This window comes from Brachyhypopomus gauderio, chromosome 16 (assembly GCF_052324685.1).
Source record: "Brachyhypopomus gauderio isolate BG-103 chromosome 16, BGAUD_0.2, whole genome shotgun sequence".
In the NCBI taxonomy this organism is placed as follows: domain Eukaryota; kingdom Metazoa; phylum Chordata; class Actinopteri; order Gymnotiformes; family Hypopomidae; genus Brachyhypopomus; species Brachyhypopomus gauderio.
The window spans coordinates 4,672,707-4,690,911 of NC_135226.1; the positions used below are offsets into that span (position 1 = coordinate 4,672,707).

An 18,205-nucleotide genomic window follows, 5' to 3' on the forward strand; every position below is an offset into this window, starting at 1 on the left:
TCATTATGAAAACGTGGTTAATTTGCAGAGTTTAAAAATAAGCATACAATACGGTGGGACAGTGGCATGATAGAATATAAAAGTGTTCGTTAAATACATAGTTTAGTCAGATAATACAACTTGGGTCTCGAAGACGACGGCGCCGGTTCCCTGGGCGGCCGCTAGGGGGCAGTACGACACCTACAACCTCCCGAAGTCGCAGGAGAACAAAACTACAGTACAGTGTAGCTAGCTAGCGACTAGCTAAGCACACAGGTACCAACACAACACACATAACTAAACGCGTATACGTAGTAAACACGGATGTTGACGGTTACATACTGGTTATTTAGCTAGTTAAATATTCCCCTTTGACCAGGCGCTTACGGATAACTCCGCATTTGGGGGCGCGTGGTCCAGGTGAGCATGTGCGCGTGTTACCTGGCGCGCGCGGCGAGGCGCGAGGTCGCGGGGTTCTGGAGGACAGTGTCCACCTGGTCACCTGTGGGGACGGCGTTCAACTCCAGACCCGCCAGAACGCGGGACGTGTTTAAGCAGGACGTGGTACGTGTCGTTGCTCTGCGAGATATTGGGGTCATTGGACGGGTCCAGATACGAGCTGTCAGGGTGGACCCAGTCACGTGACCGTCCCCTGTTCTGTGTCCCAGGGTCTGTTTGGTGTCCCAGAGCTGAGCTCCACGGAGGGGTTCGAGGTGATCCAGAAAAGGGCCTTACTGGAGACTGAAGAGCTGGTGGAGAAAGCATGCATTACTCCACCCAGTGCTTCAACTGTGGAGACGTTCGACAAACTCTCTGACAGTTTGTGCAGAGTGGCTGATCTGGTAATGCTGTCCTCTGTTGTTCATGAAGTCTGATCTGGTAATACTGTCCTCTGTTCATGAAGTCTGATCTGGTAATACTGTCCTCTGTTGTTCATGAAGTCTGATCTGGTAATACTGTCCTCTGTTGTTCATGAAGTCTGATCTGGTAATACTGTCCTCTGTTGTTCATGAAGTCTGATCTGGTAATACTGTCCTCTGTTCATGAAGTCTGATCTGGTAATACTGTCCTCTGTTGTTCATGAAGTCTGATCTGGTAATACTGTCCTCTGTTGTTCATGAAGTCTGATCTGGTAATACTGTCCTCTGTTGTTCATGAAGTCTGATCTGGTAATACTGTCCTCTGTTGTTCATGAAGTCTGATCTGGTAATACTGTCCTCTGTTGTTCATGAAGTCTGATCTGGTACTGGTGTCCTCTGTTGTTCATGAAGTCTGATCTGGTAATACTGTCCTCTGTTGTTCATGAAGTCTGATCTGGTAATACTGTCCTCTGTTGTTCATGAAGTCTGATCTGGTAATGGTGTCCTCTGTTGTTCATGAAGTCTGATCTGGTAATGCTATCCTCTGTTGTTCATGAAGTCTGATCTGGTAATGCTGTCCTCTGTTGTTCATGAAGTCTGATCTGGTAATGGTGTCCTCTGTTGTTCATGAAGTCTGATCCGGTAATGCTGTCCTCTGTTGTTCATGAAGTCTGATCCGGTAATGGTGTCCTCTGTTGTTCATGAAGTCTGATCCGGTAATGGTGTCCTCTGTTGTTCATGAAGTCTGATCTGGTACTGGTGTCCTCTGTTGTTCATGAAGTCTGATCTGGTACTGGTGTCCTCTGTTGTTCATGAAGTCTGAAGACAAACGCATTCATGCCATCACCTGTTAAACACCGTCCTCTCTCTGTCTGTATTCTGAGCACTTCCACCTCCCAGACGTGGCTGTTCTTCCGTTTGAAATGTGCTGTGGTCATTCACACAGGCGGACTTCATCAAAGTGGCACACCCAGATCCACGGTACCGAGAAGCAGCGGAGAACACGTGTATGAAGATCGGCACCACGGTGGAGAAGTGCGTCCGCTTCCGGCTGTTTAGTAAATGTATACGCACAGCTAAGATGTTTGTTGACCTCCATTCTGTTTGTGATACAGGCTTAACACAAATGTTGAGTTATGCAGAAGTTTAAAGAACTTGTTGGACAATCAGGATGTTATGGATAAATTGGATCCAGAAACAAGGTATATTTTAACCTGGTTGAGTCATTTTGGTTTAATGTTTTTTCCTGGTATGTTGTAGGCTCACTTCTATCCAAACTATTAAAATACAATTATAGAGTAATCTGGTAATATATGGTTACTGGTAATGAGATTTTTATTGAGTTTTAATACTGACTGGCATATTTAAAATTTATATTTATTGTGTTTTTGAGGCATAGACAGCTGGAAGAGTTCGCTTTAGATACTGAAGTATGTCTGTACAGGTGATCTGTTAGCTGAGATCTGCGTGATCTGTTAGCTGTCATCTGCGTGTAGGAGTTTAAATGAGCACAGAGCTTTAACGTGTCGCCTTTGCTTCTCTGCTGTACAGAAGAGTGGCCGAACTGTTCATGTTTGACTTCGAGATCAGTGGGATCCACCTGGATGAGAAACAGGTCAACCTGATTCCTGTCCTGTTCTTTTTTTAAAAAATCACCACCATTTTTTCTTTATTCTGTAACTGGATGTATCAACTCGGTTTCGTCTAAAGCACATTCTGTACTCGTATATATCTCATCCTGACATATTTTTTCCACAGAGAAAGGAAGCGGTTGACCTGAATGTGAAACTCCTAGATCTCAATCATCAGTTTTTGATGGGCTGCCATATGCCCAACAGAATAGACAAGCAAGCTCTCCCCAACCACATCCATCACCATTTCACCACAGAAGGGACTTGCATTCAGATTGGAGGACTGCACACTGACGCGCCCGACGATTTGGTGAGTCCTACGACTGTTTTCTACCGTTTTCGTATTGTATTTTCGTATTGTGAACATCCTTTCATATGTAGTATGGGGAAGATACAGGGCAGATGTTTGCCTGAATGTGCATGTTTGAATAATCCCGCACTCTTCTTCGCTCGAGTGGATGTTTTATATGAAACATTTATATGAAATATTAAAGATGTTCAGAATTAGTCCCACTGGCTTCACCGTTGAGTTTTATCCATGTTTTGCTTTGCTTTGTAACTTTTAATGGATGGTTAATCTCATAATGTACGTCCACTATCACCGGGTGGTTGGTAAAACTACAGAAGCATGTTTTAATGTGGCCACACGCTGATCGTTTCAGGTGCGTGAAGTTGCCTACAGGATCTTCCTGTACCCAAACCCAGAGCTGATGCGCGTCCTTGATGACCTGCTGTCGTGCAGGAACAGTCTGGCTCGGCTGGTGGGCTACGAGTCCTACGCCCATCGAGCGCTTCGGGGGACCATGGCCAAGAGTCCTGGTGATGGTCCCTCTCTCTGATTGGTCCATTCAGATCTAGGTTGGACGTTTTTAACTCTTGTTTCTCATTTTGACTTTTTTTTTTTTTTGCTTTTTTTTTTCTCAGATAACGTGATGAACTTCCTGCAGCTTCTGACAGACAAACTCAAAGACAGGTAGCATTTCATTTCTGTCCTAACTCATGCCAATAAATCAGTCTTTTTGCTACGGTCACACTGAAAAGAGTCAGCGATGCTGCTCATTTTTATGGCATGTCATTGCTCTCTAAACTCACCAGGTGGCAGTATACACTAAACGTTAGCTAAACCCTTTACTGTCTTCACTCACCAGGACTGAAAAGGATTTCAAAATGATGAGAGACATGAAGAGCAAACTCAATCCCAGACATCCGGTAATCTCTCAGCTCTGTTGACGTGGAATCGTAGCAGTTATAATCCTAGCTGTGTTATTGATTTTGTGATTTAATTTAGCACTTTTTTTCTGTCTAGGATCTTATGCCGTGGGACCATTCATATCTGAGTGGTGTCATACGTGCTGAAAGGTTCGTTGCTGTAGTTACATTATACATTCATATCTGAGTGGTGTCATACATGCTGAAAGGTTCGTTGCTGTAGTTTTATTAGTTAGACTACTATACCAGTACCATGTACTACAGCAGTGAGGCACCACTGTGTCTGTCCATGATGAAGACTGATGAAGACTGCCTTCATCTCGTTTGGCGGAAGTGTTCATAGTTTCGCTGTAAAACTGACGGACCTGTTCACTATACTGAACAGAACCAATTTATCACCGTACACCACGTGTCTCCGTCCAAGCTGAAACCCAGGGTAGGAGGGGGCAGGTGTGGGGCACCTGCCAAAGGGTGTTTACTGCAGGCCGTCCTGCTGTGGAGACCCCTGAGCTATTTCCAGGGTGGGCTGTCTGAGAGCCTTGTGACCCGTCTGTCTGACCTGTCCATCCGAGCAGGGGAGATCACACCTCTGGCCTCTCCTTCACTGCTCTGGGGGGAGCGTAAATATTTCCTGAAGCCTTCAAGAGCTGTCGTTAGCTCAGGGTTCATGTGAAATTGGAGATATTAAAATTCGTGGTCATACGGTTTGGCTGAGCTGAGGTATGCGAAGGCACTGCTGTTTGTTTGAAGTCAGGATTACTTTACATGTGCTTACTGGAAGGCCTTTTAAAGAGATCTAAAGTTACTAGACTCTTGTGTACAGGTACTCCTTAACAAACCTAAAACCCACATCTGCTGTATTGGATTTGTATGGTTGTCTCTCCACATAGAGTAACATTAGAGCTGCCTTTAGTCTCCACGTACAGTAACATTAGAGCTGCCTTTAGTCTCCACGTACAGTAACATTAGAGCTGCCTTTAGTCTCCACATACAGTAACATTAGAGCTGCCTTTAGTCTCCACGTACAGTAACATTAGAGCTGCCTTTAATCTCCACATACAGTAACATTAGAGCTGCCTTTAGTCTCCACATACAGTAACATTAGAGCTGCCTTTAATCTCCACATACAGTAACATTAGAGCTGCCTTTAGTCTCCACATACAGTAACATTAGAGCTGCCTTTAGTCTCCACGTACAGTAACATTAGAGCTGCCTTTAGTCTCCACGTACAGTAACATTAGAGCTGCCTTTAGTCTCCACATAGAGTAACATTAGAGCTGCCTTCAGTCTCCACGTACAGTAACATTAGAGCTGCCTTTAGTCTCCACGTACAGTAACATTAGAGCTGCCTTTAGTCTCCACATAGAGTAACATTAGAGCTGCCTTTAGTCTCCACATACAGTAACATTAGAGCTGCCTTTAGTCTCCACGTACAGTAACATTAGAGCTGCCTTTAGTCTCCACGTACAGTAACATTAGAGCTGCCTTTAGTCTCCACATACAGTAACATTAGAGCTGCCTTTAGTCTCCACGTACAGTAACATTAGAGCTGCCTTTAGTCTCCACGTACAGTAACATTAGAGCTGCCTTTAGTCTCCACGTACAGTAACATTAGAGCTGCCTTTAGTCTCCACATACAGTAACATTAGAGCTGCCTTTAGTCTCCACATACAGTAACATTAGAGCTGCCTTTAGTCTCCACATAGAGTAACATTAGAGCTGCCTTTAGTCTCCACATAGAGTAACATTAGAGCTGCCTTTAGTCTCCACATACAGTAACATTAGAGCTGCCTTCAGTCTCCACATACAGTAACATTAGAGCTGCCTTTAGTCTCCACGTACAGTAACATTAGAGCTGCCTTTAGTCTCCACATACAGTAACATTAGAGCTGCCTTCAGTCTCCACATACAGTAACATTAGAGCTGCCTTTAGTCTCCACGTACAGTAACATTAGAGCTGCCTTTAGTCTCCACATACAGTAACATTAGAGCTGCCTTTAGTCTCCACATAGAGTAACAATAGAGCTGCCTTTAGTCTCCACATAGAGTAACATTAGAGCTGCCTTTAGTCTGCACGTACAGTAACATTAGAGCTGCCTTTAGTCTCCACGTACAGTAACATTAGAGCTGCCTTTAGTCTCCACATACAGTAACATTAGAGCTGCCTTTAGTCTCCACATACAGTAACATTAGAGCTGCCTTCAGTCTGCACGTACAGTAACATTAGAGCTGCCTTTAATCTCCACATACAGTAACATTAGAGCTGCCTTTAGTCTCCACATAGAGTAACATTAGAGCTGCCTTCAGTCTCCACATACAGTAACATTAGAGCTGCCTTTAGTCTCCACGTACAGTAACATTAGAGCTGCCTTTAGTCTCCACATACAGTAACATTAGAGCTGCCTTTAGTCTCCACATAGAGTAACATTAGAGCTGCCTTTAGTCTCCACATACAGTAACATTAGAGCTGCCTTCAGTCTGCACGTACAGTAACATTAGAGCTGCCTTTAATCTCCACATACAGTAACATTAGAGCTGCCTTTAGTCTCCACATAGAGTAACATTAGAGCTGCCTTCAGTCTCCACATACAGTAACATTAGAGCTGCCTTTAGTCTCCACATACAGTAACATTAGAGCTGCCTTTAGTCTCCACATACAGTAACATTAGAGCTGCCTTTAATCTCCACATACAGTAACATTAGAGCTGCCTTTAGTCTCCACGTACAGTAACATTAGAGCTGCCTTTAGTCTCCACGTACAGTAACATTAGAGCTGCCTTTAGTCTCCACGTACAGTAACATTAGAGCTGCCTTTAGTCTGCACGTACAGTAACATTAGAGCTGCCTTTAATCTGCACGTACAGTAACATTAGAGCTGCCTTTAATCTCCACATAGAGTAACATTAGAGCTGCCTTTAGTCTCCACATACAGTAACATTAGAGCTGCCTTTAGTCTCCACGTACAGTAACATTAGAGCTGCCTTTAATCTCCACGTACAGTAACATTAGAGCTGCCTTTAGTCTCCACATACAGTAACATTAGAGCTGCCACTAGAGTCTCCAGATAGAGCACAGATACTCTATGTGAAGACCAGAGTGTTTGGCACATGGTCACTAGCGTGCGATCTGCGTGTGTTGCAGGTTCAACATCGAGCCCAGTCTGTACAGCCCTTACTTCTCACTGGGGGCCTGTATGGAGGGCCTGAACGCTCTCTTCACGCAGCTCTACGGCGTGACCCTCCTAGCCGAGCCCCCCGCCGCTGGAGAGGTGTGGAGCGAGGACGTGCGCAAGCTGGTAACCCAACACGAGCCGCTCAGCCACCGTGACCGCGGGCTCGCTCCCGGGCCTGCGGGGGAACCCGATACAACACTGCAAAAGAACTTTGGGCGACTTTCCTGGTTATTTGCGAGTCTCAGATCTGCTGTTTCTGAACTGTGTCCTCAGGCGGTGGTACACGAAACCGAGGGCTTGCTGGGATACATCTACTGTGACTTCTTTATCAGACCTGACAAACCTCATCAGGTGGATTATACCTCACACACTCACAGTCTCATGTGACTCAGAATTCCACCTCAGAACTGGTCTGTGAAGTATTCAGTTTATGACAAAGGTCATAGGATCTATATATGACATGAACAGTGTTGAAGTGTTGAAGTCCACCGGGGATTTCCAGATGGCACTTAAAGCTGGAGGCTTAATGTCATACTCTACCCATAAGTGCAGGAGTTGAGGAGTGAGAAATAACAGTGGCATGATACGCCACCTGGCTGACAATCAGGGGATTGGGGAAGTGCCCACACGGCAATAATGACGACAGAACTTGGATTTGACAAACTCTAAATGTTAAGAAGCAGACAAGCTGTAGACGCACAGTATGTTGAACTCGGAGCGTGTCCCTGTCCCTGTCCCTCGGCCCAGGACTGCCACTTCACCATCCGAGGCGGACGGACGCTGGACGACGGCAGCTACCAGCTGCCCGTTGTGGTGCTGATGCTGAGCCTGCCTCCACCTGGACGGAGCACCCCCACCCTCCTCACGCCCGCCATGATGGAGAACCTGTTCCACGAGATGGGCCACGCCATGCACTCCATGCTCGGACGCACTCGCTACCAGCACGTGACCGGTACGTGCTGGCCGGACAGAAAACTGCGTTTCTGAGCCGAATCCTCCCACTCGGCTGACGGCAGGTGCCCGAGGCTCCGAGACGGAGCGCTTTGTTTGGGACGTGACTTAGTGATACCGTTCTGCAGCTCTGTGTAAATGTTTATCATTGGCTGGTTTGCGTGATCATGTTTTGTGTTAACGGATATCATTGGCTGGTTTGTGTGATCAGTCCTTCCTGACTGTTCCTTCTCTTCAAAGGCACGAGATGTGCCACTGACTTTGCTGAGGTGCCTTCCATTCTGATGGAGTATTTTGCCACAGACTATCGTGTCATCAGCCAGTTTGCCCGGGACTACCAGACGGGCCAGGTAATGGTGTCTCACGCACGTCTCACGCAGGTCTCACGCACGTCTCACGCAGGTCTCACGCAGGTCTCACGCATGTCTCGCGCATGTCTCGCGCATGTCTCACGCATCTCTCACAGTGACCTCTCTGTCTTCTCCCAGCCGCTGCCCCGGAGCATGGTGGCCCGTCTCTGTGAGTCCAAGAAGGTCTGCGGGGCGGCCGACACCCAGCTCCAGGTACGGCCACCTCTGTGTCGCTCCGCCTCCTTACGCCTCCCGGAGCGCTCAGACCGACTGCGCCGATCAAACACGCACTTAGCAGTCGGGGCGGTCCTCTCCCACAAGGCCGTGCGAACATCCCCACGTAGCCATGTGACTTGAGTCCTCTCCTGTCCATGCTGCTGGGTAGACGCTGCCGGACTCATGCCGTCTCTCTCGCAGGTCTTCTACGCCGCCCTGGACCAGGTCTATCACGGCAAACCGCAGAGTCGATCAACAACTGACACCTTGATAGACATGCAACAGAAATACTACGGCCTACCTCATGTTCCAAACACAGTAAGTGTCGGGGGTGTAACTACAGGGTTGGATCAGTACATGTTGGACCAGGTACTTGAGAGCTAATCTGATGAAAAAGAGAGTTTTGTTCTCATGTGACAGAATCGTCCTAAACGCTGTTATTCTGGGTGCTGAGGGCGGCATGAAAGAAAGAAAGCAATTTAAAAATGACCAGCAACCTTCTAAAAGAGTTGGTCAAGCAGCGTACGCTGGAGAAGACAAACCTTCACGTAATCGTGTCATCTAACATCTCTCATGTGTAGTGCTGTGTTTGAGGGTGCTGTGTTAGCTGAGGCAGATGTTGACAAACACAGAGTAAATAGTTCCTTTTAAATAGCACATATCATTCTGCACGTTGCAATAAGAGAGCGCTAAGATGGCTCTTAAGTTGTGGTATGCTGAATATATTGTTTATGCTATGTATGGAGTTGAAAATATAATTTTACGGTGCCAAAAGACCAATTTCTCTCTGCCTGGTGTTGGTGGTCTGATTTGGAACGCTGCATTACAGGCATTAAACATAATGAATGCTTTCGACTCATTCACTGACTAATCTCTAAACACACCTTGCAGTCTCCCAGTTCTCTGTTCTGTCTCACGGAGGTCACGGCCGGGTCAGGGCGGACTCTTTTTCAGAAACCCTTTAAGGGAACAGAATAAAAGGTCTCCTACAGATCCTTAGCAGTTGGGTTTTAAGGCCGGGACGGCCGTTTGGGAACCAGGGCAATGGAGAAAGCAGACTGGGTTTGGGCTGACTTGCATATAAACTGAGTCCCGGCGTGTAATTAAATAGAGTCTTGGGGAACGGGGTGTCTCCACCCCTAAATGTTCCCCTTTGTGCCCCCCTCTGGCCCCAGTGTGCCTCTCAGGGCCCTTAAATCAGGGGCCCCTCCCCGTATATCTCTGAATTCTCCTTCTGGGTAATGCACCTATTGCTGTGAGTGTCGGTCCTGTTTAAGGCACATTTCAGTCAACAACTATAAAAACATACTGAAACACTCCTGCAGTCTACTGGGAGGTATAGTGGCCCTGTTTTTCAAGTTTGTCCTGGTAAATTTGAGTTTATTTGCACTTGTGTAGCTTTTTGTGGTATATCATAAGTATATAGAAGTGGTTATATTCTAGAAACTCTTACTGGCTCTTTGCCCCGCCCTCTGCCCCGCCCTCGAGCCTGTGCTTGGTCACCGCTGTGTGGATTAAGGTCATCGTGTTTCCGATTAGTTGTTTTCCTGTTTTTTTATTTTATTTTTTTGTATCGTCACCTCAACAGCAAAATGTGTTCAATGGTTTATGGTAATCAGTGTGTAACAAACAATCTTGTCCATGTTTATGGTTCTCGGGGAGAGAGTAGATGGTTTGTAACATGGCACGTCTCAAAGCATTCTCCTGTTTTTGTCTTCATTCTCCTAACAGGATTAAATGTCTTTGTAGGCTAATGGATGTCTAACCATGTCTCTGTTTCTCAGCAGTGCTTTTGAGCCACTAAGCTCTTAAAACTCTAATTGGGATATCAGAGACCCATAAACATTATTCTGCCTCTGCGCGCGCACACGCACACCGATGCAAAACATCGTCAATCGGTATTATCTCCCAAAGTCAGCCGTGCTGTGAAAGAATCCTGTGATACGGAACCAGTTATTATAGCTAGAAAGCTTCTGCTGTTGGGGAAACCTGTGTAATCAAAGGGGTTTTTGTTGTTGCGAGGATGATTAAAAGTGCTTCTGTGTGCCGCAGACTTGCGTGTGGACGCCAAGCGCACAGGGCATTCTGGGTAGGTCCTGTCCTGCTGAGGAGATGCGTGAGATGTTCTACCTCTGTCTCTACAGGCGTGGCACCTGCGATTCAGCCACCTGGTGGGCTACGGGGCAAAGTACTACTCCTATCTCATGTCCAGGGCTGTGGCCTCCATGGTCTGGACCCAGTGTTTCCAGAAGGATCCCTTGAACAGGTGTGCTGAAGGGTTTGGTGTGTGTGAGAGACGCAGATATAGAGATGGAGAGAGAGAGAAAGCGTGAGAGATTTGTCTTTTTTGTTCACTTTATCATTCCAGGGAAAGAGCCCCTCGTGCCTGGGCTGAATGAATCGGTTGTTTTAATTTAACACTTAATACCAGATCTGCATGAGAAATACCCTGATAGCAGACGTGTGTGTATGGAGCTTGGTGGTGATGCTGTTAGCACTAGTTCTGTAGTCTTAACTGTGTGTGTGTGTGTGTGTGTGTGTGTGTGTGTGTGTTGTGTTGTGTTGTGTGTGTGACGGGGCCTCAGGGACACAGGTGAGCGCTACCGCAGAGAGATGCTGGCCCATGGTGGAGGGAGAGAGCCTGTAAAGATGGTGGAAGGTGAGTGTGTGTGTCTCACCTGAAGCAGTGCACCTGTGGACACACTCCCTGTCCTCCACACACGGGCCGGTTCTGCAAGGCCTCCATTAGTGTTTTACTGGGTTCACAGCTAGTGTGTTATTGTTTTGATGGTGTATTGTTTTCACAGATAGTGTAATATTTTCAGTTAGTGTATTGTTTTCACAGTTAGTGTATTGTTTTTCGCAGGTGGTAGAGTTTTCACGGTTTGTGTATTTTTTACACTGTGTATTTGTTTACACGGTTAGTGTATTCGTTTGTCCTGTGTATTCCAGTCTCAGGTGCCTCATCGTCAGGTCTTTCCACTGTTTCGTTAGAGCTCTGTTGCACGGTCCTGCCTGAATCACTCCTCATTCGGCCCAGTTTGACGTCACATCCACGTGTCCCTGTGCCAGCCCGACTCCTCTCTGCACGGCTGAGTGGATAGGGGCATCAGATTCCCATACCCCCGGTTCACACGCTGTTGGGGCAGGAGTCGCAGACACACTCCTGCTTTCCTTCACTCCATCCCAGACCCAGATACCTCCCGCCTGGATGAGATGGCGTCTCCGTGAGCAGTGAATGTGCAGACTGTACGTCTGGAGCCCCAGGTGGCCCAGAGCTGGCTGGTTCTGAACTGGTCCTTCCTCCGTTCCCGAGAGGGCACAGAAGTGCCCGGCTGACCACCACACAGATGCGTTAGAGGTTTTGATGAAGTATTAGAGGGGTCCTGTTTTAACGGTAAATCCACAACAAAGATTTTTCGCTTTGTTTTTCGGTGGGCATCAGGTATAGTGGCGTGTGAAGCCAGACACCTTTACAGAAGACATGCAAAGGACCCTTTGTTCATCTGTAGTGGGTTAACCTTTAGAAGTGCTTTCCAAAAGCGTTTCTGCTTTGCGTGTCCCTATTTGTGAGCTGTATCACAACGACCTTTTTCCCCGTGGTCTTTTGAAGATTGTTTGCATCTGAAGAATAATTACTGAGGCGCTGATGAAGTTGTTTGCCTTCAGGTAGAACTTGAGCTTCTTGCTTGCAACTCATGACATGTTGCAAATAGTTATGAATGCAAGCAAGACTAAAACTTTGAGTAACCAGGAAGTCTGTGCAGCTGTGGTGGGTCTTACACATGCGCTCAGCGTGTGTCCAGAGTCACACTGTGGCCCAGGCCCCAGACTACTAACGAGATTTCAGTCAGTTTCACTTTCAGTAAATTTGTGGACCAAGTTTCTTCTGAATTATTTGGTTGCGCCTTTATGAATACACAGATCTTTTAAGTTTGATTTTACATCTTTGGAAGCCTCACATGCCTTTTTTGAGCAAAAGAAGTTTGTTTCCTCACCCAACACTTAACTGCCATGTGAATTCCAGTGTTTACAGTGTCGGCGTGAGCGGGTTTCACGTAGAGCGCCCCCCTACGGTTCCTCCCCGTCTGTGACGGCTGCGTTTTGCGTCTGCAGGTGTGTGTGAGCGGCTCCCTCGGCTCTGTGTTCTCGTTCAGCGCCGCTACACGCTGAGGGACCGTCTGTCCACTGTGTGGTGGTACAATCACAGTGAACCTTCAATCAGAAAAGCTCCCGTTTATGAACTTCACAAAGTCAGAACAGGACAACCTGAATCATGTCATGCCATGTCTGGCGGTGCCCTGCTAACCCTCCAGAGCCTCCACAGAGTTAGAGGCAGCAGGGTGTGGCTGAGAGAGAGAGAGAGAGAGAGAGAGAGAGAGAGAGGGAGAGAGAGAGGGAGAGAGCGAGAGGGAGGTCTCGCTGCATACAGACACTACACAGGGTTCACTGAGGAGAGAGAGGTCTCTTTGCGCTTTGATGTCTTCGTGTTGTGGAGTTATTCCCCAAGAGTCGTCATTACACTCTGGGCATTCGAGCCTCGGCTGTTCAGACAGATAAGCATCTGCCCGCTCTGCTCGTAAATAAATACATCCAGGGTAATTTGGGAAGCGTGCGTGCCACATTCCAGACTTACATTTAACAAATACGTCCTGCAAGGAGGAGATTCAGTTATGCCTCAAACTAAAGGAAAAAGTCTTCGTTATGAATTGCGCTAAATCGTTTTATTCAGAATTATTATGTCTTTGTTTTTCTGCACACACATCCACTGCTTTCTGCTTGTCCTGTGTTCTGTTGTTTGCAATGGCACAGCTAGCCTGGTTATTGTAGTGGCAAGCAATTTCACAGGAGTCTTTTCAGGAGTCCTTCATGACTCCTGGACACTAGTCTTATTTTTAGGGTTTTCTTTTTTCTTTTATGTTTTGTTTTTATCTTTTATATGATCTTTTTTTATTTATCGTCAGCCAGTGATACACCGTGTTGTGTAGATGGCAGTATGTACCCCTGGGGCAGGGCAGGAAACTGCTGTGTTTCCACAATGTGATGTTGACACAGGAGACGTGTTGGTTACTCTTGTCTGCCCCTCAGATCACATTAGTATTATTAGAAAGGCCATACCTGGGAAAAGGACTTTTATGCTGGTAAATGTGAAAGTGACACCCATAAAGAATTCATTCCCTTCCAGAAAAAGTGGATATTGTGCATTATCACCGCTGAGCACATGTTAACCTCCTTCTTATGTAGAGAATATACCAGTTCTGTAATCAAACTTCCATTACAAGTGTAGAGATGGTGGTACGTGATGCAGGGGCTGCGTGCGTGTGTGAGTTAGTTGCCCCTGGGTAGGGTGGGACTGACGCCCTGCTGAATCTATAGCTGCACTCCGTGTGACATCCCACTCTGTAAACTCTGACCCTGCACCCATTACAGCCTTAATTCACTACTTCTAGCATCTGTGCTGCTGTCTGCTTCATGTACGAGGGTGTGTCTGCTGCTCCGTCTGCACATCCTTTAATCCCTTGATCCTCCGCACAGGACACCTTGACGTCCATTCGTTGGGTTTTGTTTGACCAAGAGCCATTTTAGTTTGCGCGCACGTCCGGGGGGGGGGGGGGGGGGGGGGGGGGGGGGGGGGGGGGGGCTTGTACGGAGCGAATGAAACGCTGATTCTTTACAAGAGTTGGTTATTGTTGGTGTCTTTAAAAGTCTGTGTCTCTGCATGTGGTGTGTGTGTGGGTGTGTGGTGTGTGTGTGTGTGTATGGTGTGTGTGTGTGTGTTGGAGGTGACCCATGCAGGAAGAAGGGGGGGGGAGGAGGTCTATTTACTTTGGCAGCTCTACAAGGGGAAATGAGCGCACATCAAAGCGCCCAGAGCAGAGAACTCAAACAAGCACATGCCCAGTTCAGCAGGCAGAAGCAGCCTGACTCCTGAAACACACACACACACACACACTGCAGAGAAGCCTGCTCAACAGGTGTGTGTATGTGCATGAGACATAGAATATGGTGTTTTGGGGTAACGGGGGTTTGAAGGGATGCATGCCCTCTTGTTTTACATTCTACACGTTTCTAGAATTGATGGGGCTTGTTTGTCAGCGTTTACACCTGTTTTACACACGTATCACACATTTCCCCAGAGCAGGAACTGTGGCGGGGGGGGACTCACCTCCATTTCCTGTTGCAGGTATGTTACAGAGAACGCCGTCCATGGAGGACTTTGTCCATGCCCTGGTATCAGAAATGGAGCCAGACTTTGAGAGCTTCATCATGGACTCCGAGGACTAACTCCAGCCCTGGAAGCCTTTCTCTTACTTTAATGGCAGCCTGCAGTACTGCAGTGCATATATATACAGATAGAAAGAAGCTACTAATGCTTATTGTGTGATTGTTACATGAAACGTTGAAATATACACAGAATTAAATGCTGTAATTTTTATAATTTCATGATGGCCTCATTCAGAGCTGCTGATGTACACTGAATGTTTCCTGTTTGTTATTGTGACCGGCTCATTCGAGGTTCCCCTCGGGTGCCGCTACCTCCATTTCTGTGTCAGCTCCGCTTCTGAGGTGTTCTCATATCTGGTGTGAGTCAGCGTGTCGTTAGAGGATCATTACACAACCCCGTCTGTCAACGTTTGTAGTTTTAACCCTTCATGTATAGTGTAGAATCTCTGCTGCTCCGTTTGAGTGTCACCGTCTCAACCCGAAGCCGGCACATTCACGTTCTCGCCGAGGGCCGACAGCAGCACGTGACCCTCGGGGCCGGCGGCAGCACGTGACCCTCGGGGCCGACGGCAGCACGTGACCCTCGGGGCCGACGGCAGCACGTGACCCTCGGGGCCGACGGCAGCACGTGACCCTCGGGGCCGACGGCAGACGGCAGCACGTGACCCTGGGCGCCCCTCTGGACTTCTGCTGCCCTGCTACAAAGCACCAGTGGAATGTTGGCACCTCCCCTAACCCGTCTTTATGGTTAGGAAGCACAGCGTAAATGATGGATTTTGGTTCTGAAACACTCCTGTGATTAATTTCCTAGGGACTTCCATTGAACACACTCAAACTAGCTGTTGGAGGTGAAAACAGACGTGTATACGTGTGCTCTGGCCCAACTCACGTGATATTGTGTTTTAGAAATACTAGATGACTGTATTGAACACTGAACTCTGCGCTGTGTTCAGGTTTATTTACAAATATGAAGAGTAAGAATGCAAGTGTTATGAATCAGAATTATTACAGACGGGTGAGCACGGACTCTACAGTGTAAAAATATTGTCCTTCTATGTCCTATAATACAGCATCCACAATGTAACAGTCATGTGTAGAATAATCTCTTGTGTGTGAAGATTCGTCTGGACAGTTCAAAGTGGACAGAGTGGTTTGTTCCATATTGCCAAAAGCAGTCCAGATATTATAATCCAGATATTGTTACCAAGTAACAGCACCTGTGCTTGAATCACACAGGTTTGGGTCCACAGAGTAACGGTGCACTTTCACAGCTAGATTCACAGTTCTGGTTTCACCACAGGAACTTCAGAAAATCAAATAAAAAGAAAAGAAAAAAAAAAGAAATTTGTTCTCCTCGTGTCCGTTCATTACAGGAGACGTCCAGCTTAGGCGTGCAGGCTTCAGTTTGCATGTCTGGTGGGTGGGGTTTATTTCTGGTAGGTGGGGTTCATAGCTGGTGGGTGGGGTTTATTTCTGAGTGCACACTGATCTGGGTAAGAAGAGCACACAGCACCCGCCTGGTCTTCCACACCTCCATCACCTCTGGTGGGATTGTTCTTTGTGCCTTCCACATCCAGAGAGGATATTAGGGACAAACGAGGGCTGGAGAGAGACAGATCACCCGGGATAGATAGAGAGAGAGAGAGAGAGAGAGAGAGAGAGAGAGAGGGAAAACATGTTGAGTATCACTTGCAATGAGACATTTAGATGAACACAGAAAAAGCATAAGCTTACGTTTTTTTAATACCCGTGTTCATTAATAGGTTTATATGGAGTTTTCATCCCAATAGTGTATCTGCAAGTCAACATGACTGTTATGATGTAAGTATACTGCAGGTCCTAGAACAGTAAGTTGGTCCTATGGCCACAATAATGAGCAGAATGAAGAACAAATGTCACCAGAGCTGAAGGACAAAACGGCTGATGCTTAATTACGTATTGGGTAAGTGGCGATGCAGGACAGGAAGGGGAGACGAGAGTCTCGTGAGACGTACCGTCCTCTGCAGACACATGGTGTTGAGACAGGAGTGTGTTGTCTCTGTCGAGGGGGATGACCGACATGGCCTCAGCGTGGAGCAAGCTTGAGCTGTGTTTCTCTTCCTCATCGTCTTCCTCCTTTAAACTGCTGATGTCTGTGGGCGGAGGGCAGCGGAGCCAAGGGTGGGCGGAGCTCCTGTCGACGAGTGGCCACGCCCCCGAGAAAACTGCAGGAGGATCTCCGCCCCTCGGCGACGAGGTCACGTGTCTGTGGTAAGAACAGGCCGTCAGGCACACGTGACACGTGACGTTCAGAAGACCTTTTCAGCTAGTCTTCTCGTTCTCCAAGTACACACTGTAGTGTCTGGTGGACCCGTGACATCATCATACCTTTCACTGAGACTTCGCTGAGATGAGAAGGTGACGTGTTCGTGGCCCAGACTGCACAGGTCCTCACAGCACAGAGAGGGGATCAGGTGCGCCGGGTCTGCAGACCAACAACAAAGACCGGCCAGTGAAATCGCGGCAGGGCACAACGGCCGTTTCCCCACACGTCCACTCACGGCGTGTTCGTTGTGAGAGAGGGGGCGGAGGAGAGGGCCACGCACCGCACACGGGCCCGGGGGCGGGACGACAGCGGCAGCAGGGCCTGGCGGAGACGTGAAGGACCCGACGTCTGTCTAGACAGGACAGCTCCTCGCCAGAGTAGGGAGCGTCCGGAGACCTCAGTGATGCTGTGACAGATTCAAAGATTCATTCACTGGGCTATATGCACATCTGGAATAGCGCTTGTAAAGCAACTCACAGTTATAGCTCTAACTCCAACTATGTTTAGTTCTGCTATTAAGAATAAAACCTCATTCTCTGGATGTGAACTGGAAAACAGGAACACTTAGACTATGCCTAAGAGTATGGGTTACATTAAACTGTTCATTGTGAGTCTGTTAATGTGGGGTTAGATTAAACTGTTGTGAGTCTTTCTCCCCAAGCGTGTTTTGTCTGTCTTGTCTGTGTGGCCTGTCTTCTGTGTTGTTCATCCTCTCTGTGTTGTTTGTCTGTGTTGTGTCTTCTGTCTGTGTTGTCTCTGTGTTGCGTGGGACACCACAGTTACCAGGTTTCTTCTCCAGCAGCTGTCTCTTGCAGTAGATGACGCAGAGGATGAAGAGTGCGAGGAGAACCGTGGCCAGGGCGCTGCAGATGACGGCGGCCAGCGCTACATCTCTGGGGCTGGTCACCGTGGAGGGGAGGGGCACCAGGTTGACACGCCCACTGCCTGAGGTGCGGCACACAGGACGAAGACGCTCACCACACATGCAGCTTTTCACCATTTAAATCCTCCTTCAGCTCCAACCAGGAAATGGTGCGTGTTTTTGCCCTTAACGTAACTGTAATACCTCCCTCTGTAAAACAAAACCCCCTGCATTGTTTGTGAGTTTGTGTAATGCACTGGGAATTACTATAGTGCATAAAGGGTGCTTTACAAAAAATTGAATTGAATCTGATGAATTGAAGTCAAAGAGTATTGGTGTATGTACATTATCAATGCCAGTATGTGCAGATAAAGTCACAGGACTGCTGTGTTTCAGAACTGGGCATATTAACTCTGTAACACCTCAAGGGGGCCAGCCTGACTAC

General features: G+C 47.5%; 2 protein-coding genes across 6 annotated transcripts in view; one reads left to right on the forward strand and one right to left on the reverse strand.

The window, feature by feature from the left end:
* The first annotated feature begins 179 nt into the window (after positions 1-179).
* On the forward strand, positions 180-15,982 carry mipepa (mitochondrial intermediate peptidase a). Its single transcript, XM_076976139.1, has 20 exons — positions 180-255; positions 359-543; positions 648-821; positions 1,786-1,874; positions 1,955-2,041; positions 2,391-2,454; positions 2,598-2,780; positions 3,133-3,289; positions 3,395-3,443; positions 3,619-3,679; positions 3,777-3,829; positions 6,821-6,974; positions 7,125-7,202; positions 7,599-7,803; positions 8,043-8,152; positions 8,291-8,365; positions 8,570-8,686; positions 10,513-10,634; positions 10,954-11,027; positions 14,553-15,982. The coding sequence occupies exons 2-20, from the start codon at positions 406-408 to the stop codon at positions 14,651-14,653; spliced, it is 2,091 nt and encodes a 696-aa protein (XP_076832254.1). The 5' UTR covers positions 180-255; positions 359-405; the 3' UTR covers positions 14,654-15,982.
* Positions 15,531-18,205, reverse strand: part of tnfrsf19 (tumor necrosis factor receptor superfamily, member 19) — a 15,891-nt gene continuing 13,216 nt past the window's right edge. For all 5 annotated transcript variants that reach the window (XM_076976152.1, XM_076976151.1, XM_076976150.1 and 2 more), the window contains exons 7-11: positions 17,682-17,843; positions 17,179-17,304; positions 16,961-17,057; positions 16,588-16,838; positions 15,531-16,195 (exon numbers count right to left, since the gene is read on the reverse strand). In XM_076976152.1, the coding sequence (XP_076832267.1) occupies positions 16,179-16,195; positions 16,588-16,838; positions 16,961-17,057; positions 17,179-17,304; positions 17,682-17,843 (653 nt within the window). In that variant the 3' untranslated portion in view covers positions 15,531-16,178. The remainder of the gene's footprint in view (positions 16,196-16,587; positions 16,839-16,960; positions 17,058-17,178; positions 17,305-17,681; positions 17,844-18,205) is intronic.